At 51.3% G+C, this 24,238-nt stretch overlaps 1 protein-coding gene across 1 annotated transcript in view; it reads left to right on the forward strand.

The window, feature by feature from the left end:
* Nucleotides 1-24,238, forward strand: part of NBEA (neurobeachin) — a 1,994,973-nt gene that overhangs the window by 460,968 nt on the left and 1,509,767 nt on the right. Inside the window, 3 exon segments of the mRNA XM_030200381.1 lie at nucleotides 15,609-15,688; nucleotides 17,775-17,837; nucleotides 17,932-18,029. Of these exon segments, the coding sequence (XP_030056241.1) occupies nucleotides 15,609-15,688; nucleotides 17,775-17,837; nucleotides 17,932-18,029 (241 nt within the window).

Here is a 24,238-nt window from a genome sequence, read left to right on the forward strand (position 1 = left end):
GGGACCGTCTGTTTGGAGCTTTGCCCGGTTCTTCGGCATCGGAGATGGCATCGACATCGCGAGCACAGGTAATGGCTGTCCGGAGACCACCACACACTGGGAGCAGTGAGCCATCGAGTGGGTCTCCACCTGCCTTGAAGACTCCTGCTGTGCAGGCCCACCGGGACCGACCTCTTTCGGACCCGACCCCGAGGAGGCGTGTGGATTCCACGTCGTCCTCGTCGGTACCGAGGAGTACCGATGCCGTGCCTCGAGCGAAAGCTAAGAAGCATCACCATCGGTCTCCTTCTCGACATGGTACCGGGAGCAATGAGGCGTTGAAGGATTCGGCACCCGAGAAGCGTCAATGCCGGGAGGACCGCTCGCCCTCCATTCAAGAGGTGTCGATGCTTTGTTCTTCGGACAGCCCGGTACCGCCTCCTCATCCTTTGCAGATTCTGCCTCCGGCTCCTGCACCGGCCCCACAGTCTTTTCCGGCAGAGACTCTGGACGAGCACCTCAGAGCCATTCTCCCAGGTCTACTGGAAAGCATGCTGCATCAGTCTGTTCCGGTACCGGTGGTGCTTGCGCCCTCGGTACCATTGATGGAAGCGGCGGCTGGCTGAGTGCCTGTGCGCCGGTGTCCGACGCTGGTATCGCTTGCGTCATCGGCGTTGGCTGCCACCCAGGTCGACTCCCTGTCGACATCACTGGAAGGAGCTTCATTGCTGCTGGCACGGGAGTTGACTTCTCGACATCGTCATCGAGGATGTGGTTCCTTGGCGTCGAGACGGGCCCGGTTTCGGACTGATACCAAGGAGGATTCCTCATGGTAAGAAGAGGAGGATCCCAGGTATTTCTCTTCTGAGGAGTCTTGTGGTCTTTCCTCTGATCCTACTCCTTACCCAGAAAGAAAGCTTTCGCCCCGGAGAGTCTTTCTTTTTATTCCTTTGTCCGGGAAATGTCTGTGGGCATTCCCTTCCCTGCATTTTCTGTGGATGAGCCCAGGACTGAGATGCTCGAGGTCCTAGAATATCCTTTGCCACCTAAGGAGTCATCCACTGTCCCTCTGCATAATGTCCTTAAGGAGACATTGCTAAGGAATTGGATTAAACCATTATCTAATCCCACCATCCCCAAGAAAGCTGAGTCTCAATATCGGGTTCACGGAGAACCTGAGTTGATGAGGACGCAGTTACTTCACGACTCTATGGTTGTGGATTCTGCTCTCAAGAGAGCTAAGAGTTCTAGAGATTTCGCCTCAGCGCCCCCGGGACGAGAATCTAGAACTCTGAACTCTTTTGGGAGGAAGGCCTATCAGTCCACTATGCTCGTGTCCAAAATTCAGTCTTACCAGCTCTACACGAGCATTCATATGCGGAACAATGTGAAGCAACTGACGGACTTGGTGGATAAGTTCCCTGTGGAGCTCACCAGGCCTTTTCAGGAGGTGGTCAGGCAGCTGAAGGCGTGTTGCAAATTCCTCTCCAGGGGTATTTACGATACTTTTGATGTTGTATCCAGATCCGCTGCTCAAGGTATAGTGATGTGCAGACTCTCATGACTGCGTGCCTCTGACCTGGACAATTGAACCCAGCAGCGGCTTGCGGATCTTCCTTGCCGGGGGATAACATTTTTGGCGAGAAAGTCGAGCAGGTGGTAGAACAGCTCCACCAGCAGGAAACCGCCCTCGACAAACTCTCCCTCGACAAACTCTCCCACCGGACGCCTTCAGCATCTACCTTAACAGTTAGAAGATTTTTCAGAGGAAGGAGGACTGCTCCCTATGCTTACAATAAGCGTAGGTACAATCCACCTTCTCGACAGCCTTCTCAGGCTCAGCCCCAGTGTGCTCGTTCGCGCCAACAGCATATGCCCAGACAGGCCCCTGCAGCTTCCCAGCAAAAGCAAGGGACAGGCTTTTGACTGGCTCCAGCTGAGCATAGCCGCCATAAATGTACCTGTGCTGGATGATCTTCCGGTCGGAGGGAGATGAAAATTTTTTCAACAAAGGTGGCCTCTCGTAACCTCCAACCAGTGGGTTTTTCAATTAGTCTGGTCAGGGTACTCCCTCAATTTGATCTCCACACCTCCAGATTGCCCACCGGGAGCTCAGTCTTTCAGCTTCCAACTCATGCAGGTACTTGCAGAGGAACTCTCCGCCCTTCTCAGCGCCAACGCAGTCAAGCCTGTTCCACCAGGGCAGGAAGGGCTGGGATTCTATTCCAGGTACTTCCTTATGCAAAAGAAAGCGGGGTGGATACGTCCCATCCTAGACCTAAGGGCCCTGAACAGATTTCTAGTCCGAGAAAAGTTCAGGATGGTTTCTCTGGGCACCCTTCTTCCCATGATTCAGAAAAACGATTGGCTATGCTCTCTGTACTTAAAGGATGCTTATACACACATCCCAATACTTCCAGCTCACAAGAAGTATCTTTGATTTCGTCTGGGATCCCAACACTTCCAGTATTGTGTGCTGCCCTTTGGTCTGGCGTCTGCGCCCAGGGTGTTTACAAAATGCCTGGTGGTGGTTGCAACATCACTACGCAGACTGGGAGTGTATGTGTTCCCTTACCTTGACGATTGGCTGGTGAAGAACACCTCGGAGGCAGGAGCTCTACAGTCTATGCAGATGACTATTCCAACTCCTGGAGCTACTTGGGTTTGTCATAAATTACCCAAAGTCCCATCTCCTTCCCGTTCAGAGACTGGAATTCATAGGAGCTCTGTTGGACTCACAGACGGCTCATGCCTATCTCCCAGAGGTGAGGGCAGACAATCTTCTGTCTCTTGTCTCCATGGCCAGAGCGTTTCAACAGATCACAGCTCGGCAGATGTTGAGACTTCTAGGCCACATGGCTTCCACAGTTCATGTGACTCCCATGGCTCGTCTTCACATGAGATCAGATCAATGGACCCTAGCTTCTCAGTGGTCTCAGGCTGCAGGGAACCTAGAGGATGCAGTCCAGCTGTCCACCAATTTCCACAATTCCCTTCATTGGTGGACAATTCGGCCGAATTTGGGCTTGGGACGTCCTTTCCAAGTTCCTCAGCCACAAAAAGTACTGACAATGGATGCATCCCTTCTTGGGTGGGGAGCCCATCGGTGATGGGCTACACACACAAGGAGTTTGGTCCCTCCAGGAAAGAGGTTTTCAAATTAACCTCTTGGAGTTGCGAGCGGTCTAGAACGCTCTCAAGGCTTTCAGAGATTGGCTGTCCTATCAAATCATTCAAAATCAGACAGACAATCAGGTTGCTATGTACTACATCAACAAGCAGGGGGGCACCGGATCTCGCCCCCTGTGTCGGGAAGCCGTCCAGATGTGGCTTTGGGCATGCCAGCACGGCATGCTTCTCCAAGCCACGTATCTGACAGTCATAAACAACATTCTGGCCGACAGATTGAACAGGATATTGCAACCTCACGAGTGGTCGCTCAATTCGGGCATCACACGCAAGATCTTCCGAGAGTAGGGCACCGCCTCGGTGGATCTTTTTGCCATTCAATTCAATCACAAGGTCCCTCAGTTCTTTTCCAGGCTTCGGGCCCACGGCAGACTAGCATCAGATGTCTTTCTCCTGGATTGGGGGAAGGGCCTTCTATATCCGTATCCTCCCATACCTCTGGTGGGAAAGACTTTGCTGAAACTCAAGCACGACGGAGGAACCATGATTCTGATTGCGCCCTTTAGGCCACGTCAGATTAGGTTCCCTCTTCTGGAGTTGTCCTCCGAAGAACCGTGGAGATTGGAGTGTTTTCCAACCCTCATAACTCTCTGGCGCTCATAGCCTGGATGTTGAGGGCGTAGACTTTGCCTCCTTGGGTCTTTCTGATGGTGTCTCCCGAGTCTTGCTTGCTTCCAGAAAAGATTTCATGAAGAGGTGTTACTCTTTCAAATGGAGGAGGTTTGCCGTCTGGTGTGACAGTAAGGCCCTAGATCCTTGCCCTTGTCCTACACAGACCCTGCTTGAATACCTTCTACACTTATCAGAGTCTGGTCTTAAGACCAACTCCGTAAGAATTCATCTTAGTGCAATTAGTGCTTTTCATTATCGTGTAGAGGGTAAGCCTATCTCTGGACAGCCTTTAGTTCGCTTCATGAGAGGTTTGCTTTTGTCAAAGCCCCCGGTCAAACCTCCACCAGTGTCATGGGATCTCAATGTCGTCCTCACCCAGCTTATGAAACCTCCTTTTGAGCCACTGGATTACTGCCATCTGAAGTATTTGACCTGGAAGATCATTTTCTTGGTGGCTGTTACTTCAGCTCGTAGAGTCAGTGAGCTCCAATCCTTGGTAGCTCATGCTCCCTATACTAAATTTAATCACAACAGAGTAGTCCTCCACACTCACCCTAAGTTTTTGCCAAAGGTGGTGTCGGAGTTCCATCTGAACCAGTCAATTGTCTCGCCAGCATTTTTTCTCTGTCCTCATACCCACCCTGCTTGAACGTCAGTTGCATACATTGGACTGCAAAAGAGCATCGGCCTTCTATGTGGAGCGGACAAGCCCCTTCATACAGTCCGCCCAAATGTTTGTTTCTTTTGATCCCAACAGGAAGGGAGTTGCTGTCGGAAAATGCACCATTTCCTGGCTAGCAGATTGCATTTCCTTTACTTATGCCCAGGCTGGGCTGACTCTTGAGGGTCATGTCACGGCTCATAGTGTTAGAGCCATGGCAGCATCAGTGGCCCACTTGAAGTCAGCCACTATAGAGGAAATTTGCAAGGCTGCGACGTGGTCTTCAATCCACACATTCACATCTCGCTACTGCCTTCAACAGGTTACCTGACGCGACAGTCGGTTTGGGCAGTCAGTGCTGCAGAATCTGTTTGGGGTTTAGAATCTAACTCCTCCCCCCTAGGCCCATTTTTATTCTGTTCCAGGCTGCACTCTCAGTTAGATGTTCTTTGTAGGTCAATCGTTGTTATGTCATCGCCGTTGCGAGGCCCAATTGACCATTGTTGATTGTTTTGAGTAAGCCTGGGGGCTAGGGATACCCCAGTCGTGAGAACAAGCAGCCTGCTTGTCCTCGGAGAAAATGAAGATACATATCTGTAGTAGGTATTCTCCGAGGACAGCAGGCTGATTGTTCTCAAAATCCCGCCCGCCTCCCCTTTGGAGTTGTCCTTTCTTTTGTTACTGCTTTGTAATTTAACTAAAGCAGGACTCTTGCATGTCGGGCGGGAAGATGGCTGCGCATGCATGGTGCACGCGCCATGCGCGCTCGAAGGCTCTAGCAAGCTTTGTTGCTAGGAAGATTTCCATTGGGGGGGGGCTGCCGTGGACATCACCCAGTCATGAGAACAATCAGCCTGCTGTCCTCGAAGAATACCTGCTACAGGTATGTATCTTCATTATATATTGGCATTTTGGTAAAATTGCATCTGTTATCTTTATATTTTGCTAGGGCTAGGGATTCCAAGCTATGAGAATATGAAGGCCTGCTTTTACTTGGAGAAAGCAAAGCTACTCACCTGCAGCAGATGTTCTCTGATGACAGCAGGCCAAGTATTCTCACTTACCCTTCCACCTCTACTTAGAGTTGAATTCTTTAGCTTTTTACAATGACTGAGGGACCTGTGCTGGTGCATCATGTTGGAAGGCACCAGCGCATGTTCAGTGGGACGCTGCTAGAACAAGAGGCATTTCCAGCAATGCAGATGGATTGAGATATGCATGAAAGCATCTCTGAGACAGAGTGCATAGCCACTCTCCCTTCTTCAAAAAGCAATAATATAAGGATGAACTAGCCTTGTAAAGAAAGCAAAGTTACCTGTAGCAGGTGTTCTCTGAGGACAGCAGGCCAAGTATTCTCACAGATGAGAGAGTTTGGGTTATGTCATCCATCATCCAACAGAGCCTGGTGCGGACGCTAATTAGAGGGTTCAAGAATTTTCCTGACCATTATCAGTAAAGTCCTACCTTTTGGCCTCTCATCAGTTCCCAGAGTTATCGTCCAATGGCTCATAGTAGAGGTAGCTCACTTGCACAGGTATGGTGGCTTAATTTTTCCACTCATCAGTGCCTGGCTTCTCACAGTTTCTTCAGAGATGAAACTATTCACCTACTTCAGGGTATAGAATTCCTCATCAAGGTAAAGAAGTCATTACTTCAGCCAGTGACAAGATTTCATTCATTCAGACAGAATTCAAGCAGTGGAACCATTCTAGATATGATTCAAGCAAAGTTCCACGTTAGGAGTTACGGACCAAGAAAGGGATCTGGGTGTCGTCATCGATAATACACTGAAACCTTCTGCTCAGTGTGCTGCTGTGGCTAGGAAAGCGAATAGAATGTTGGGTATTATTAGGAAAGGTATGGAAAAACAGGTGTGAGGATGTTATAATGCCTTGTATCGCTCCATGGTGCGACCGCACCTTGAGTATTGTGTTCAGTTCTGGTCGCCGCATCTCAAGAAAGATATAGTGAATTGGAAAAGGTGCAGCGAAGGGCGACTAAAATGATAGCGGGGATGGGACGACTTCCCTATGAAGAAAGACTAAGGAGGCTAGGGCTATTCAGCTTGGAGAAGAGATGGCTGAGAGGAGACATGATAGAAGTATATAAAATAATGAGTGGAGTGGAAGAGGTTAATGTGAAGCGTCTGTTCACGCTTTCCAAAAATACTAGGACTAGGGGGCATGCGATGAAACTACAGTGTAGTAAATTTAAAACAAATCGGAGAAAATTTTTCTTCACCCAACGTGTAATTAAACTCTGGAATTTGTTGCCGGAGAAAGTGGGGAAGGCGGTTAGCTTGGCAGAGTTTAAAAAGGGGTGGACGGTTTCCTAAAGGACAAGTCCATAAACCGCTACTAAACGGACTTGGAAAAATCCACAATTCCAGGAATAACATGTATAGAATGTTTGTATGTTTGGGAAGCTCGCTAGGTGCCCTTGGCCTGGATTGGCTGCTGTCGTGGACAGGATGCTGGGCTCGATGGACCCTTGGTCTTTTCCCAGTATGGCATTACTTATGTACTTATATAGGTATTCCCCGAGAACAGCAGGCTTCATATTCTCACAGTCCCTCTCACCTCCCCTTGGAGTTGTCTGCTTGGTTATTCTTTGCTTTAGTATTAAACTGAGGAGACTGCGTTCATGCTATGGGCGGGAAGGCACTCATGCATGCATAGTGGAGTGTGGCTCGTGCTCCACAAAGCTCTCCTTTTAGCTTTGGCAAACTGCCAGACCGGGCAACTTGGATCGTCGTCACCCACTTGTGAGAATATGAAGCCTGCTGTTCTCGGAGAATACCTGCTACTGGTAAGTATTTTCACTATATGCCTTTGCCACAATGTTTTTTCTGACTGCTGTGCAGAAGGTGACAAGTTGTTTGGAGATGCCTATAGTTGAACAGATGAATGAACCTTATAGGTGTTAATACTGTTAGAATAGACTGGGTGTTGACCACAATGTATCTACTTGTGGCTTGTTTCAGTTGTTAACGTAGGACAGTTAAGCAGCAAAAACTGACTTTATTGTCTTCTTCACTGATGACTAATATGTCTACATTGGCACTTAAAACATTGGAACGGCCTCTTGAGTTTTTTTTTTATTTTTTATTACCATTGACCATAGGAGTCAACTTTTCAAAATGATTTGGGGGTGCTGAATGTTTTTTTTTTTTTTTTACAGGTGGTGCATTCCCCCCTCCCCCTTTCCCCTCCCCCTCTCCCTCTTCTCCTCCCCCTCTTCCCCTCCCCCCTCCATATCCAGCAATTCTCCTCTCTCCCCTCTTCCCCTCCCCCCTCCATATCCAGCAATTCTCCTCTCTCCCCCCTCCCCCCTCCATTCATATCCAGCAATTCTCCTCTCTCCTCTGCCCTCTCCTCCTTTCATATCCAGCAATTCTCCTCTCTCCTTCATTCATATCCAGCAATTCTTCTCTTTCCCCCGCCCTCCCCTCTCATCCATGTCCAGTGAATTTTCTTTTCTCCGAGGACAAGCAGGCTGCTTGTTCTCACTGATGGGTGACGTCCTCGGCAGCCGCTCCAATCGGAATCTTCCTAGCAAAGTCCTTTGCTAGCTCTCGCGCGCCCGCGCGCACCGCGCATGCGCGGCCGTCTTCCCGCCCGAAACCGGCTCGAGCCGGCCAGTCTTCTTTCGTCCGCACTCGGTACGGCTGTGTTTTTGTCGTGTCGAGCCCCGGAGAGTCGACCTCGCGCGTCCGTGTTTTATTGACGTGTTTTTTCTTCGGAAAAGTTTTCTAGCTGTCGGGAAGTGCTCCGAAAACCCCCTTGGGTTTCATTTTCCCCTTCCCGTATTTCCAGTTTTGCCCCGGTAAGTTTTCTTTCGTCGTCGGGGTAGGCCTCTTTTTGGCCTCGGTCGAGATTTTTTTCTCCCTTAAAGTTTTGGTGCTCCAAACTCGTCATTTCGGATTTTGACTTCGCCGGCGTGATTTTTCCGCCCATGACATCGAAGCCTTCCAGCGGCTTCAAGAAGTGCACACCGTCCCCAGAACTGTAGTCTGTGTTCCCTGTTACAAAGGCGGACTCAAGTAGCGAGATTGGCCCAGTGGAACGTTTTGTTCTCGGGCGCTTCGTCGGCATCGGCACCGGGGTCATCGTGTGCATCGACGTCATCAGCGTCCAGACCTTCATCCTTGGCTGCCAGTGCATCGAGTGCATCGAGGCATCGGCCCTCTGCGTCGGCACCGAGACATCGGATAGCTGCATCGACGTCGGTGGTACCGGGACCTCGTCTCCTGATGTCGTCGGACGGTGGTGCATCGAGTGGAGTGCAGGTGAGGGCTGTCCTTTCCCCTGCTGGTGGCGGTGAGCCCTCGGGTGGGTCTCCTCCTACCCTGAGGGCTCCTGCGGTACAGCCCCCCCGAGATCGACCCTCTTCGGTCTCGGCCCCGAGGAAGTGACGGATGGATTCTACGTCCTCCTCGTCGGTGCCGGGAAGCTCCGGTGACATGCTTCGGAAGAAGTCGAAGAAGCATCGACACCGGTCCCCTTCCCTGCGTCGGCACCGAGAGCTCTGGGTCGCCGAGGGAGTCGGCACCCAGCAGGCATCGGCACCGAGAGGACCGCTCACCCTCTGTTCAAGAGGTGTCGATGCGCTCCACTCTGGACAGCCCGGAACAGCCTCCACGCCCGGAACAGGTTCTGACGTCGACGCCTGCATCGACCTCCATGCCTTTCTCTGCAGCCGCTCTGAACGAGAGCCTTCGGGCCGTTCTCCCAGAGATTCTGGGAGAGCTGTTGCGCCCTACCCCTCCGGTACCGGCGGTGCTTGCGCCTCCGGTACCGTCGAGCATGGCGCCGGCTGGCCCATCGCCCGGGGTGAGGTCCCCGACGTCGGTACCGCGTGCGGTGCCGACTGCGGCCACCTCCCAGGAGGGCTCCCCGACTACGTCGGCGGAGGGAGCTTCGCCGATGCGGGCGAGGGAGTCTACCTCTCGACGCCCCCATCGTGGACGTGGCTCCACGGAGTCGAGCCGGGCGCGGTTGCAGACGCAGGTCCGTGAACTTGTGTCTGACACCGAGGGTGAGGCCTCGTGGGAAGAAGAAGAAGATCCCAGATATTTCTCTGACGAGGAGTCTGAGGGTCTTCCTTCTGATCCCACTCCCTCTCCTGAAAGGCAGCTTTCTCCTCCCGAGAGTCTGTCTTTTGCTTCCTTTGTCCGGGAGATGTCTACGGCCATCCCCTTCCCGGTGGTTGTGGAGGACGAGCCCAGGGCTGAAATGTTTGAGCTCCTGGACTATCCTTCTCCACCTAAGGAAGCGTCCACTGTTCCCTTGCACCATGTCCTGAAAAAGACATTGCTTGCGAACTGGACCAAGCCATTAAGTAATCCCCACATTCCCAAGAAGATCGAGTCCCAGTACCGGATCCATGGGGACCCAGAGCTGATGCGCACTCAGTTGCCTCATGACTCTGGAGTTGTGGATTTGGCCCTAAAGACCCCGGGCAAAGACCCTAGAACCTTAGACTCCTTTGGGAGGAAGGCCTACCATTCTTCTATGCTCGTGGCCAAGATCCAGTCTTACCAGCTCTACACGAGCATACACATGCGGAACAATGTGCGGCAGTTGGCGGGCTTGGTTTATGCTCTTCCCCCTGAGCAAGCCAAGCCTTTTCAGGAGGTGGTCAGGCAGCTGAAGGCGTGCAGAAAATTCCTGGCCAGAGGAGTTTATGACACTTTTGATGTTGCGTCCAGGGCCGCTGCTCAAGGTGTGGTGATGCGCAGGCTCTCATGGCTGCGTGCCGCCGACCTGGAGAATAGAATCCAGCAGCGGATTGCGGACTCGCCTTGCCGTGCGGACAACATTTTTGGAGAAAAAGTCGAGCAGGTGGTAGAGTCTCTCCACCAGCGGGACACCGCATTCGACAAGTTCTCCCGCCGGCAGCCTTCAGCTTCTACCTCTACAGGTAGACGATTTTTCGGGGGAAGGAAGACTGTTCCCTATGCTTCTGGTAAGCGTAGGTACAATCCTCCTTCCCGACAGCCTGCGGCCCAGGCTAAGCCCCAGCGCGCTCGCTCTCGTCAGCAGCGTGCGCCTCAGCAAGGCCCCCGCGGCTCCCCAGCAAAAGCAAGGGGCGAGCTTTTGACTGGCTCCAGCAGAGCATAGCCGACATCCAAGTGTCAGTGTCGGGCGACCTGCCAGTCGGAGGGAGGTTGAAAGCTTTTCACCAAAGGTGGCCTCTCATAACCTCCGATCAGTGGGTTCTGCAAATAGTCCGGCAAGGATACACCCTCAATTTGGCCTCCAAACCTCCAAATTGTCCACCGGGAGCTCAGTCTTACAGCTTCCAGCACAAGCAGGTACTTGCAGAGGAACTCTCCGCCCTTCTCAGCGCCAATGCGGTCGAGCCCGTGCCATCCGGGCAAGAAGGGCTGGGATTCTATTCCAGGTACTTCCTTGTGGAAAAGAAAACAGGGGGGATGCGTCCCATCCTAGACCTAAGGGCCCTGAACAAATATCTCGTAAAAGAAAAGTTCAGGATGCTTTCCCTGGGCACCCTTCTCCCCATGATTCAGCAAAACGATTGGCTATGCTCTCTGGACTTGAAGGATGCCTACACACACATCCCGATACTGCCAGCTCACAGACAGTATCTGCGATTCCAGTTGGGCACACGCCACTTCCAGTACTGTGTGCTACCCTTTGGGCTCGCCTCTGCGCCCAGGGTGTTCACAAAGTGCCTAGCTGTGGTAGCAGCGGCACTTCGCAGGCTGGGGGTGCACGTGTTCCCATATCTCGACGATTGGCTGGTGAAGAACACATCCGAGGCAGGAGCCCTGCAGTCCATGCAGATGACTATTCGCCTCCTGGAGCTACTGGGGTTTGTGATAAATTATCCAAAGTCCCATCTTCTCCCAGTGCAGAAGCTCGAATTCATAGGAGCTCTGCTGGATTCTCGGACGGCTCGCGCCTATCTCCCAGAGGCGAGGGCCAACAACTTGTTGTCCCTCGTCTCGCGTGTGCGAGCGTCCCAGCAGATCACAGCTCGGCAGATGTTGAGATTGCTGGGCCACATGGCCTCCACAGTCCATGTGACTCCCATGGCCCGTCTTCACATGAGATCTGCTCAATGGACCCTAGCCTCCCAGTGGTATCAGGCTGCTGGGGGTCTAGAAGACGTGATCCACCTGTCCACGAGTTTTCTCGAATCCCTGTATTGGTGGACAATCTGGTCCAATTTGACTCTGGGACGTCCTTTCCAAATTCCTCAGCCACAAAAAGTGCTGACAACGGATGCGTCTCTCCTGGGATGGGGTGCTCATGTCGATGGGCTTCACACCCAAGGACGCTGGTCCCTCCAGGAACGCGGTCTACAGATCAATCTCCTGGAGTTGCGAGCGATCTGGAACGCTCTGAAGGCTTTCAGAGATCGGCTGTCCCATCAAATTATCCAAATTCAGACAGACAACCAGGTTGCCACGTACTATGTCAACAAGCAGGGGGGCACCGGATCTCGCCCCCTGTGTCAGGAAGCCGTCAGCATGTGGCTCTGGGCTCGCCGTCTCGGCATGGTGCTCCAAGCCACATATCTGGCAGGCGTAAACAACAGTCTGGCCGACAGATTGAGCAGGGTTATGCAACCTCACGAGTGGTCGCTCAACTCCATAGTGGTGCGCCAGATCTTCCAAGCGTGGGGCACCCCCTTGGGGATCTCTTCGCATCTCGAGTGAACCACAAAGTCCCTCAGTTCTGTTCCAGGCTTCAGGCCCCGGCAGACTGGCATCGGATGCCTTCCTCCTGGATTGGGGGGAAGGCCTGCTGTATGCTTATCCTCCCATTCCTCTGGTGGGGAAGACTTTGTTGAAACTCAAACAAGACCAAGGCACCATGATTCTGATTGCTCCTTTTTGGCCGCGTCAGATATGGTTCCCTCTTCTTCTGGAGTTATCCTCCGAAAAAACCGTGGAGATTGGAGTGTTTTCCGACCCTCATCACGCAGAACGAAGGGGCTCTTCTGCATCCCAGCCTCCGGTCCCTGGCTCTCACGGCCTGGATGTTGAGAGCGTAGACTTTGCCTCTTTGGGTCTGTCAGAGGGTGTCTCCCGCGTCTTGCTTGCTTCCAGGAAAGATTCCACCAAGAGGAGTTACTTCTTTCTGTGGAGGAGGTTTGCCGTCTGGTGTGACAGCAAGGCCCTAGCTCCTCGCTCTTGTCCTACACAGACCCTGCTTGAATACCTTCTGCACTTGTCTGAGTCTGGTCTCAAGACCAACTCTGTAAGAGTTCACCTTAGCGCAATCAGTGCATACCATTACCATGTGGAAGGTAAGCCGATCTCGGGACAGCCTTTAGTTGTTCGCTTCATGAGAGGTTTGCTTTTGTCAAAGCCCCCTGTCAAGCCTCCTACAGTGTCTTGGGATCTCAATGTCGTTCTCACCCAGCTGATGAAACCTCCTTTTGAGCCACTGAATTCCTGCCATCTGAAGTACTTGACCTGGAAGGTCATTTTCTTGGTGGCAGTTACTTCAGCTCGTAGAGTCAGTGAGCTTCAGGCCCTGGTAGCCCAGGCCCCTTACACCAAATTTCATCATAACAGAGTAGTCCTCCGCACTCACCCTAAGTTCTTGCCAAAGGTCGTGTCGGAGTTCCATCTGAACCAGTCAATTGTCTTGCCAACATTCTTTCCCCGTCCTCATTCCTGCCCTGCTGAACGTCAGCTGCACACATTGGACTGCAAGAGAGCATTGGCCTTCTACCTGGAGCGGACACAGCCCCACAGACAGTCCGCCCAATTGTTTGTTTCTTTTGATCCCAATAGGAGGGTAGTGGCTGTAGGGAAACGCAGCATATCCAATTGGCTAGCAGATTGCATTTCCTTCACTTACGCCCAGGCGGGGCTGGCTCTTGAGGGTCATGTCACGGCTCATAATGTTAGAGCCATGGCTGCGTCGGTAGCCCACTTGAAGTCAGCCTCCATTGAAGAAATTTGCAAAGCTGCGACGTGGTCATCTGTCCACACATTCACATCTCATTACTGCCTGCAGCAGGATACCCGACGCGACAGTCGGTTCGGGCAGTCAGTTCTTCAGAACCTGTTTGGGCTTTAGGATCCAACTCCACCCCCCGAGGGCCCTGTTTGTTCTGTTCCAGGCTGCACTCTCAGTTAGTTGGTAAATTTTTTTAGGTCAATCTCAGTTATGTCCTTGCCGTTGCGAGGCCCAATTGACCATGGTTGTTGTTTTGAGTGAGCCTGGGGGCTAGGGATACCCCATCAGTGAGAACAAGCAGCCTGCTTGTCCTCGGAGAAAGCGAATGCTACATACCTGTAGAAGGTATTCTCCGAGGACAGCAGGCTGATTGTTCTCACAAACCCGCCCGCCTCCCCTTTGGAGTTGTGTCTTCCCTTGAAGTGTATTGTCTTGCTACATACTGGACTGGCCGGCTCGAGCCGGTTTCGGGCGGGAAGACGGCCGCGCATGCGCGGTGCGCGCGGGCCGCGCGAGAGCTAGCAAAGGACTTGCTAGGAAGATTCCGATTGGAGGGGCTGCCGAGGACGTCACCCATCAGTGAGAACAATCAGCCTGCTGTCCTCGGAGAATACCTTCTACAGGTATGTAGCATTCGCTTTCTCCGCTGTCCTCTCCTCCCTCCATCCATTCCCAACAAGTCTCATCTTTCCCTTGCCCTCCCCTCCATGTCCAGCAATTTTTGTTCTTCCCTCCCCTCCATATCCAGGAACTCGCCCCAAACACCACCTGCCCCTTTTCGGCACCCCCCTTCTCTGAGTTCCTGGCAACCCCCTCTCCTCTGAGTTCTAGGCCCCCCCTCCTCCGAATGCCAGTCCCAACCCCAGCCCGACCTCTTCTCCCACAACAGTCCTCCGTCCTCGCCTTCCTGCCGCCCACAATTTAAAACTCATGTTACCTCGGTCCCGGCAGCAGTGAAAGGCGAGCAGGCTCGGCTTCAGCCTTCCCTTCTCTCTCAGCTCTGGTCCCGCCCTCGCGGAATGAGGAAATAAGGGTGGGACCAGAGCTGAAGCCGAGCCTGCTCATCTTTCACTGCTGCTGGGACCTGAGGTAAGATGAGTTTTAAATTCTGGGTGGCAGGAAGGTGAGGACGGAGTACTGTTAAGAGAGAAGAGGGCGGGCAGGTCGGGCTGGCTGAGGTTGGAACCGGAACAGACGGAGGTTTAAAATATTGGGGTGCTCGAGCACCCACGGAGTTGGTGCCTGTGCCAATGACTTGTGGACCTCTGGCATCAAGGGCACATCAGTGTTCTTTGGAGTTAGGGTCTAGGAATGGAGCATTGCCTCTCCTCCTAATTGATGCAAAAGGGGTGTAATAATATTTATTGGGATTTATTTGCTGCATTTTTGAAGAAATTCACCTAATAAAATGGAATATATCAGAAAGCCCCGACTATTCCATCCAGGCTGCCCGGTTGTTTCTGTTTGTACCTCCTAATTTGGATGAAGCAGGGGCAGACTGACCGTTCAGGCAGATGGGCAGGGCCCGAGGGCCCACAGGCTCTGCCTTGATGCCTGCCACACACTACAGCACTCCCCAGTCCTACCTTTAAAGGCACTCCGCTGGTGATCCAGTGGCCTCTGCAGGGGTGGGTGGAGGGGGGGACATGTTCTTTTCTGCCCGTTGTGCTGCCGCTAGTCTCCCTGCCCAACATCGCCATACTTTAAAAATGGTGGCCTATACTCCCCGCCCGTGAGACTACCGCGCAAAGTCTCTGTAGCCATTTTGAAAACACGGTGGCGCCGGCAGTTAGTGGAGTAGTGGCAGTGTATCAGGCAGGAAAGAACATGCTTCCCCCCCCCCCCCCCCCCCACTAGACCACCAGGGCCCTTCAGGTAGGACTGGGGCAGCGGAGGCGTTGGCTGCGTCAGTAGGGGGGGGGGCAGCAGCATGGCGATGGGGGGAGTGTTGGACAGCGGCCATGCGGGGGCCACCTTCAATGCCTGGGAGCCCAGACCACTGTCAGTCCGCCCCTGGGACTAAGAATTATACTGTAAAAATTGGTAGTGATTTTTGAACTTGGGTATTTCTATTTGGATATGTTTCAATTAAATCATGTATTGTACCTTGTTTTTATTTCTAGTTGATTATGCTGTTTTAGTATCACTATAATCTATATCCAAAACATTTTAATTCTATTCATTTTACTTTAACATTGTAATTGGTATATTGTACTTTATTTCAGATGGCCCTCGCCCCTCACAGAAAGAGATAATTTCGTTACGAGCGTTTATGCTACTTTTTCTGAAACAACTTATACTGAAGGTAAGAGCTCCATTTCTGAATAAATAATTAGTTTCAAAAAGCATATATTTTGGGCCCCTTCAGACTCAGTAGTAGTGGGCATCAGCATTTGCTGTTGTGTTCGTAGGAGTAAATGAGTTGTGGCATCAGATAGTGCACACTAATACCATTAGTGCATGCTGAGTGTTAGAAAAAGAGCCTTTAATTAACTGAGTAATTGAATCTTATTTGCTACCATTTTGAGACACCTTTAAGCAACTGGAAAGATGAATAAGTGAGTCCTAATGTGGCTGTTCTATTGTATGACATAATGTTCCTACTTGAATTGTTTGAGAAACCACAGAATTTTTTTCTCATAGAAGTAGGGCTGCATGTTAATCGCCGGTTAATGCAGCAGTTAATGTGTTAATTATTAATCATGGTAAATGCAGCAAGTAACTTGGTAATTATTAATCATGATTAAAAAATTAACCTGCCTCTTCCCTTGCCCGCCTGTACACACGGTCAGTCTGGCATCTCTCCCTCTTGGACTGCCGACGGCTCTTTCCCCTCCCCTTCCCAAACCGTTTTACCTTTTCAGTTTTCAGTAAGACTTCAGCCCTGCAGCAGCGGCAGCCATACAGTAAACCTTCCTGCGGCCTGCAAAGGGCCTTTCCCTTTGACCCATCCCAAACAGGAAGTGGCATCAGAAATGGATGGGCGGATCAGAGGGAAAGACCAGGTGCAGGCTGCTTTCCAGTACAGCTGCCGCTGCTGCAGGGCCAAAGTTACTCAATAAAGGTAAACTGGGTGAGAAGGGGAGAGGAGAGAGAGCCACTGGCGGTCCAGGGGTGGTGGGGGGGCTAGAATTAAGAGAGAGCTGTGGGAGGGGGGAATTGTGAGAGAACCTCAGGTGGCTGTGGGGTGGGGTATAGAGAACCTCGGGTTGCGGGGGTGGAGGGGTTGAGAGCCTCTGGTGACGGGTGGGGGAGGGTAAATTGGGAGCGTTGCAAAATTGAGGGAGAGAATGGTGGAGGGAGAAGAAAGAAGGATAGATGTTGGGCTTAGGGAGAGAAATAATGGACCTGGGGTGGAGGGAAGGAAGATAGAAAAAGAGGGAGGTGTTGTTTAGGGGTGGGGTGGGAAGGTTGGGAGAAAGGGAAGAGAGAGAGAATGGACCTGGGGATAGAGAAGCATAAGGGAGAGAAAGTTGGACCTGGAGACGGGAGAAAGGAAGATGTTAGGCCTTAAATCAGTGGCCTAGCTACAGGGGAGGGGAGAGGCCTTGGAGGCTAAGGGCCCCTCCAAAGCTGCAGTACCTGTTTAGTGGCAGGTAGGGTAGCTCATGCCCTGCCGGCCAAAGACATCCTCTGCCTGAGTCACCCCTTCCTCCTCGTATTGCCTCAGGAGTGAGGAAGTCAGCAGGGTGCCTTCAGCCACCAATTCTTGCACTCCCCAAGCATGCTCAGTTTGTGTATGAATAGAGCATGTTTAGGGAGTGCCAGCATTGGCGGCTGGAGGCACCCTGCTGACTTCCTTGCTTCTGAGGCACAACAAGGAGGAAGGGGGCCACTTTTGCAGTGGATTTCTTTGATTGGCGTGCTTCGGCATCCCCACCAGCAAAGGTATCTAATTTTGGGGGGGGGGGGGGGGAGGAAATGTGTGCCCCCCTTCATAATCCATCCCTGTGCCCCCCCCATGGGCTGCTGACTATGCTCTGCCTTTAATCACGATTAAAGACTTTAATCGAACGACAGCTCAAAGTAAACATTACATATTAGATGATGGCAGATAAAGACCTGTATGGTCCATCCAATCTGCCCAACAAAATAAACTCATATGTGCTACTTTATATGTATACCTGACCTTGATTTATCCTTGTCATTTTCGTAAGTATAAAAGTTTTCATCCAGATTTTTTTTTTAATCATCCCAAAAATTTATTCTTGGATTAGCTTTCATCATAATGCATCTAATATATATTTGACCATTTTGAGAGACCTCATATTTCTTTATTTATGAGTTTTAATATGTTATAGAGTATCATGACACACTGGAAATAGAGATATGAGAGGATAGAAGACAGTTTTAAACTTTCTGAAGATCTAATAATTTGTATATTTGTTTAGGATCGAGGAGTCAAAGAAGATGAACTGCAGAGTATTTTAAATTATTTGCTGACAATGCATGAGGTAAATCTTTTGTATGTTTTATTCCAGTGTATTGATTTTGGCACTGTTTATTGCAGGCCAGTATTTCATTTTTTTGTTGTTGCTTGCATTTCAGGATGAAAATATTCATGATGTTCTACAGCTGTTAGTAGCTTTAATGTCAGAACACCCTGCTTCAATGATACCTGCTTTTGATCAAAGAAATGGAATACGGTACGTGAAGATTTTTGCTTGCATCTCAGGATGAAAATATTCATGATATTCTACAGCTGTTAGTAGCTTTCTCCGAGGACAAGCAGGCTGATATTCTCACGTGTGGGTGACATCACGTCGGCCCCCGGAGGATTTCTAGCAAAATTCTCTAAAAGTCTCTTCTGGAGCGTTCCATCGCATGTGGCATTCGTATTGCGCATGCGCGCACGTAGTTTGCCACCTGTCGTGCGGTCACGCTCCTCATTTTCTTCTTTTTCCGTGTCTGAGAAGACACAGAGTTCTTTTTGAGCGATTCGCGTTTCCTTGCTCCTGGGGTGAAGTTTCTTCTCGTCCTCGTCGAAGACCATTTTTCCGTTCCTTTCTACGAGGACTGTCAAAAAAAAAACTTTCCCCCTTTATTTTTCAGTTTTTTTCACACATAAGTTAGGTCGCTCGGTTGGGTTTTTTCTCCTTTATTTTTCAGTTTTTTTCACACATTATAAGTTAGGTCGCTCGGTCGGGTTTTTTCTCCTTTATTTTTCAGTTTTTTTCACACATTATAAGTTAGGTCGCTCGGTCGGGTTTTTTCTCCTTGATTTTTCTGACAAAATCGCGTATTCAGATCTCCAGAGAGGCCCACGGAGAAAAGCTTTTTGGGTCTGGTACCTCAGCGTCGACATCGGTACCGTCGACGTCGAGGGCAGCTTTGGCGTCGGGAGACCAGGTGAATGCTGCTAAAAGACCGATGCACGCTGAGAGCAGTGATGCATCGAGCAGGTCTCCACCCACCTCGGTGCCTCCTGCTTTGCAGGCCCCCTGGGACCGACCTGTATCGGACCCGACCTCGAGGAGGCGTGTGGATTCCACGTCCTCCTCACTGGTACCGAGGAGTCTCAATGACGGGTGTCGGGCGAAGTCCAAGAAACACCGTCATCGTTCTCCTTCTCGACACGGTACCGGGAGCTCCGGGTCGTCGAAGCATTCGGCACCCGAGAAGCGTCAACGCCGAGAGGATCACTCTCCCTCTGTTATGGAGGTGTCGACGCGACGGTCGTCTGGCAGCCCGGTACCGGCTCCCCAGCCTCTGCAGATTCTGTCTCCGAAGCCCACACTGGCACCGCAGCCTTCCTCGACAGCTTCTCTAGATGAGCACATCAAGGCTATTTTTCCTGGTTTTATGGAAGCGGTGCTGCACCATTTGCACCTGGCACCAGAGGTACCGGTGGTGCCGGAGGGTCCTGTGGCATCTAGCCGTTTGCCGGTGGTGAGGTCTTCTTCACCGGTACCGCTTGCGCTACTGGAGTCGGCAGCCTCCTGGGTCGACTCTCCATTGCCATCGGTGGAGGAAGCTTCACCGGAGTCTCCTGGGGAGTCGACGTCTCGACACAGTCATCGAGGTCATCGCACCTCCATGTCGAGACAGGCTCGAATCCGGGCTGCTCTTTCTGAGCTGTTGGCCCCATCCGATGATGACTTATCTGATGAGGATGGCAGGCATGGAGTTTTCCCTGCCGAGGATTCTCTAGGTCTTCCATCTGATTCAACTCCCTCACCTCAGAGGCAGCAGATCTCCCCGCCGGAGAGCTTGTCTTTTTCAACTTTTGTGCGGGAAATGTCTGAGGCCATTCCCTTCCCTGTGGAGACGGTTAATGAGCCCAGGGCCAAGATGCTCGAGGTTCTGGATTATCCATCTCCATCTAAGTCTTCTACCACAGTTCCTTTTCATGATACACTCAGGGAAGTGCTGATGAGGAACTGGGAGAAGCCTCTTTCATGTCCAACTATACCCAAAAAGGCTGAGTCCCAGTGTCGGATCCACGGGGAACCCAGTTTCATCCGGCCTCAGTTGCCTCATGATTCTGTGGTGGTGGATTCCGCTCTCAGAAGGGCCAAGAGTTCTAGGAACTTTGCCTTGGCACCCCCGGGGCGGGAACATAGAACCTTGGACTCTTTTGAGAGAAAGGCGTATCAGGCTGGCATGCTCGCATCCAAAATTCAATCGTACCAGCTCTTTACGAGCATTCATTTGCGGAACTCAGTGAGGCAGCTTGAGAGCTTGGTTGACGTGCTCCCGCCGGAGCAGGCCAAGCCTTTTTGTCAAGTGGTCAGGCAGCAGAAGGCGTGTCGCAAATTCCTGTCCAGGGGCATTTACGATACTTGCGATGTGACATCCAGATTTTCTGCTATGGGTATAGTGATGCGCAGACTCTCATGGCTGTGTGCCTCTAACCTGGAGGAAAGGACTCAGCAGAAGATTGCGGATATCCCTTGCCAGGGGGATCACCTGTTTGGTGAGAAAGTCGAAGAGCTGATTGATCATCTCTATCAGCGTGCTAACGCTATGGACTCTCTCACCCGCTGTGCGCCTTCTGCATCTACTTCCTCATCTAGGAAGTTTTTTTAAAGGGAAGAGAAGTGCTCCCTAAGCCTCTAGGGGCCGTAGGTACACTCCTACTTCTCAACAGCCGGTTCAGGCTCTGCCACAGCACGCTCGTTCTTGTCAACAGCGTGCGCCGAAACAGGCCCCTGCAGCTCCCCAGCAAAAACCAGGGACGGGTTTTTGACTGGCTCCAGTTGAGCATAGCCACCATAAACGTGTCCGTGCCGGACGATCTGCCTGTCGGAGGGAGGTTAAATTTTTTTCACCAAAGGTGGTCTCTTGTAACCTCCGACAGGTGGGTTCTTCAAATAGTCCAGTTAGGATACACCCTAAATCTGGAATCCAAACCTCCAAATTGCCCACCGAGAGCTCAGTCCTTCAGCTCTCAGCACAGGCAAGTACTTGCAGAGGAACTCTCCGCCCTTCTCAGCGCCAATGCGGTCGAGCCCGTTCCACCAGGGCAAGAAAGGCTGGGATTCTATTCTAGGTACTTCCTTGTGGAAAAGAAAACAGGGTGGATGCATCCCATCCTAGACCTAAGGAGTCTGAACAAATATCTGGTTCGAGAAAAGTTCAGGATGCTTTCCCTGGGCACCCTTCTTCCCATGATTCAGGAAAACGATTGGCTATGCTCTCTGGACTTAAAGGATGCTTACACTCACATTTCGATACTTCCAGCTCACAGGAAGTATTTGTGGTTTCGGCTGGGAACGCAGCACTTTCAGTACTGTGTGCTGCCTTTTGGCTTGTCATCTGCGCCCAGGGTATTTATCAAGTGCCTGGCAGTTGTTGCAGCGTCTCTACGCAAACTAGGAGTGTATGTGTTCCCTTATCTCGACGAATGGCTGGTGAAGAGCACCTCCCAGGCAGGAGCTTTACATTCCATGCGGATGACTATTCAAGTGTTGGAGCTATTAGGGTTTGTAATCAATTACCCAAAGTCCCATCTCAACCCTGTTCAAAAATTGGAATTCATAGGGGCTCTGTTGTGCACGAAGAGAGCTTGTGCCTATCTTCTCGAGCCAAGAGCAGACAACCTTCTGTCTCTGGTCTCCAGGGTTCAAGCGTCTCAGCAGATCACAGCTCGGCAGATGTTGAGACTTCTGGGGCACATGGCTTCCACAGTTCATGTAACTCCCATGGCACGTCTACACATGAGATCAGCTCAGTGGACCCTAGCTTCCCAGTGGTATCAAGCAACAGGGGATCTAGAGGATGTGATCCAGCTGTCCACCGACTTTCGGAATTCCCTTCAGTGGTGGACAATTTGATCCAATCTGGTTTTGGGGCGCCACAAAAAGTGCTGACGACGGATGCATCCCTCCTAGGGTGGGGAGCGCATGTAGATGGGCTTCATACTCAAGGAGCTTGGTCTCTTCAGGAAAAGCGTCTTCAGATCAACCTCCTGGTGTTGCGAGCGATCTGGAACGCACTAAAGGCTTTCAGAGATCGGCTATCCAACCAAATTATTCTAATTCAAACAGACTATCAGGTTGTGATGTACTACCTGAACAAGCAAGGGGGTACCGGATCTCGCCCTCTGTGTCAGGAAGCCGTACAGATGTGGCTTTGGGCTTCCCAACACTGCATGTTTTTCCAAGCCATTTATCTAGCCGGCGTAAACAACAGTCTGGCCGACAGGTTGAGCAGGATAATGCAACCTCACGAGTGGTCGCTAAATATGGCTGTAGCCAGAAAGATTTCCGCGAGTGGGGCACCCCCTCGGTGGATCTTTTTGCCACTCAACTCAATCACATGGTCCCTCAGGGCTGTTCCAGAGTATAGGCCCACGGCAGTCTAGCACCGGCCTTTCTCCTCCATTGGGGGACAGGCCTTCTATACACGTATCCTCCCATACCTCTGGTGGGGAAGACTTTGCTGAAACTCAAGCAAGACCGAGGGACCATGATTCTGATAGCGCCCTTTTGGCCCCTTCAGATCTGGTTTCCTCTTCTTCTGGAGTTATCTTCCGAAGAATCGTGGAGATTGGACTGTTTTCCAACCTCATTACTCAGAACAAGGGGGCGCTTCTACATCCCAACCTCTAGTCTCTGGCTCTCACGGCCTGGATGTTGAGAGCTTAGAATTTGCCCCCTTGGGTCTTCCTGAGGGTGTCTCCCAAGTCTTGCTTGCTTCCAGGAAAGATTCCACTAAAAGGTGTTACTCCTTGAAATGGAAGAGGTTCGCTGCCTGGTGTGACAGCAGGGCCCTAGATCCCTTTTCTTGTCCTACACAGACCCTGCTTGAATACCTTCTACACTTATCAGAGTCTGGTCTCAAGACCAATTCCGTAAGAGTTCACCTTAGTGCGATTAGTGCTTATCATCGCTGTGTAGAGGGTAAGCCTATCTCTGGACAACCTTTAGTTGTTCACTTCATGAGAGGTTTGCTTTTGTCAAAGCCCTCTATCAAACCTCCACCAGTGTCATGGGATCTCAATGTCGTCCTCACCCAGCTGATGAAACCCCCTTTTGAGCCACTGAATTCCTGCCATCTGAAGTACTTGACCTGGAAGGTCATTTTCTTGGTGGCTGTTACTTCAGCTCGTAGGGTCAGTGAGCTTCAGGCTCTAGTGGTTCATGCTCCTTATCTTAAATTTCATCATAACAGAGCAGTCCTCCACACGCACCCTAAGTTCCTGCTGAAGGTGGTGTCGGAGTTCCATCTGAACCAGTCGATTGTCTTGCCAACATTCTTTCCCTGTCCTCATACCCGTCCTGGCGAAAGCAAGCTGCACACTTTGGACAGCAAAAGAGCATTGGCCTTTTACGTGGAGTGGACAAGCCCCCACAGACAGTCCGCCCAGTTGTTTATTTTTTAAAATCCCAACAAGAGGGGAGTTGCTGTCGGGAAACGCACTATATCTAATTGGCTAGCAGTTTGCATTTCCTTCACTTATGCCCAAGCTGGGCTGACTTTAGAGGGCCATGTCACGGCTGATAATGTTAGAGCCATGTCTGCGTCAGTGGCACATCTGAGGTCAGCCACTATTGAAGAGATCTGCAAGGCTGCGACGTGGTCATCAGTCCACACATTCACATCTCACTACTGCCTTCAGCAGGACAGTCGATGCGACAGTCAGTTTGGGCAGTCGGTGCTGCAGAATCTGTTTGGGGTTTAGAATCCAACTCCAACCCTCCTAGGCCCATTTTATTCTGTTCCAGGCTGCACTCTCAGTTAGATGTTCTTGTTTCAGGTCAATCCTTGTTATGCCCTCGCCGTTGCGAGGTCCAATTGACCAGTGGTTATTGTTTTGAGAATATCAGTCTGCTTGTCCTCGGAGAAAGCGAAGTTTCTTACCTGAAGCAGGTATTCTCTGAGGACAGCAGGCTGGATATTCTCACAAACTCTCCCACCTCCCCCTTTGGAGTTGTCTTTCTTTTCATCTATTGGATTCAACTGAGGAGCTTGACCGCGTGATGGGCGGGAAACTACATGTGCGCATGCGCAGTAAGAACGCCACGCGCGATGGAACGCTCCAGAAGAGACATTTCTAGAGAATTTTGCTAGAAATCCTCCGGGGGCCGACGTGACGTCACCCACACGTGAGAATATCCAGCCTGCTGTCCTCGGAGAATACCTGCTTCAGGTAAGAAACTTCCCTTTAATGTCCTTGAGCCCCTTCTTTTTCAATCTACACCTCTTCCTTAGGCTCCCTGATCTCTTCTCATGATTTCCACTATCATCTTTATGCTGACGACACCCAGCTTTATCTCTCCACACTAGAAATCACTGCAGAAACCCAGGCCAAGGTATCGGCCTGCTTATCCGACATTGCTGCCTGAATGTCCAACCGCCACCTGAAACTGAACATGGCCAAGACTGAACTTATTGTTTTCCCACCCAAACC

Source organism: Microcaecilia unicolor, chromosome 4 (assembly GCF_901765095.1).
Source record: "Microcaecilia unicolor chromosome 4, aMicUni1.1, whole genome shotgun sequence".
Lineage (NCBI taxonomy): Eukaryota > Metazoa > Chordata > Amphibia > Gymnophiona > Siphonopidae > Microcaecilia > Microcaecilia unicolor.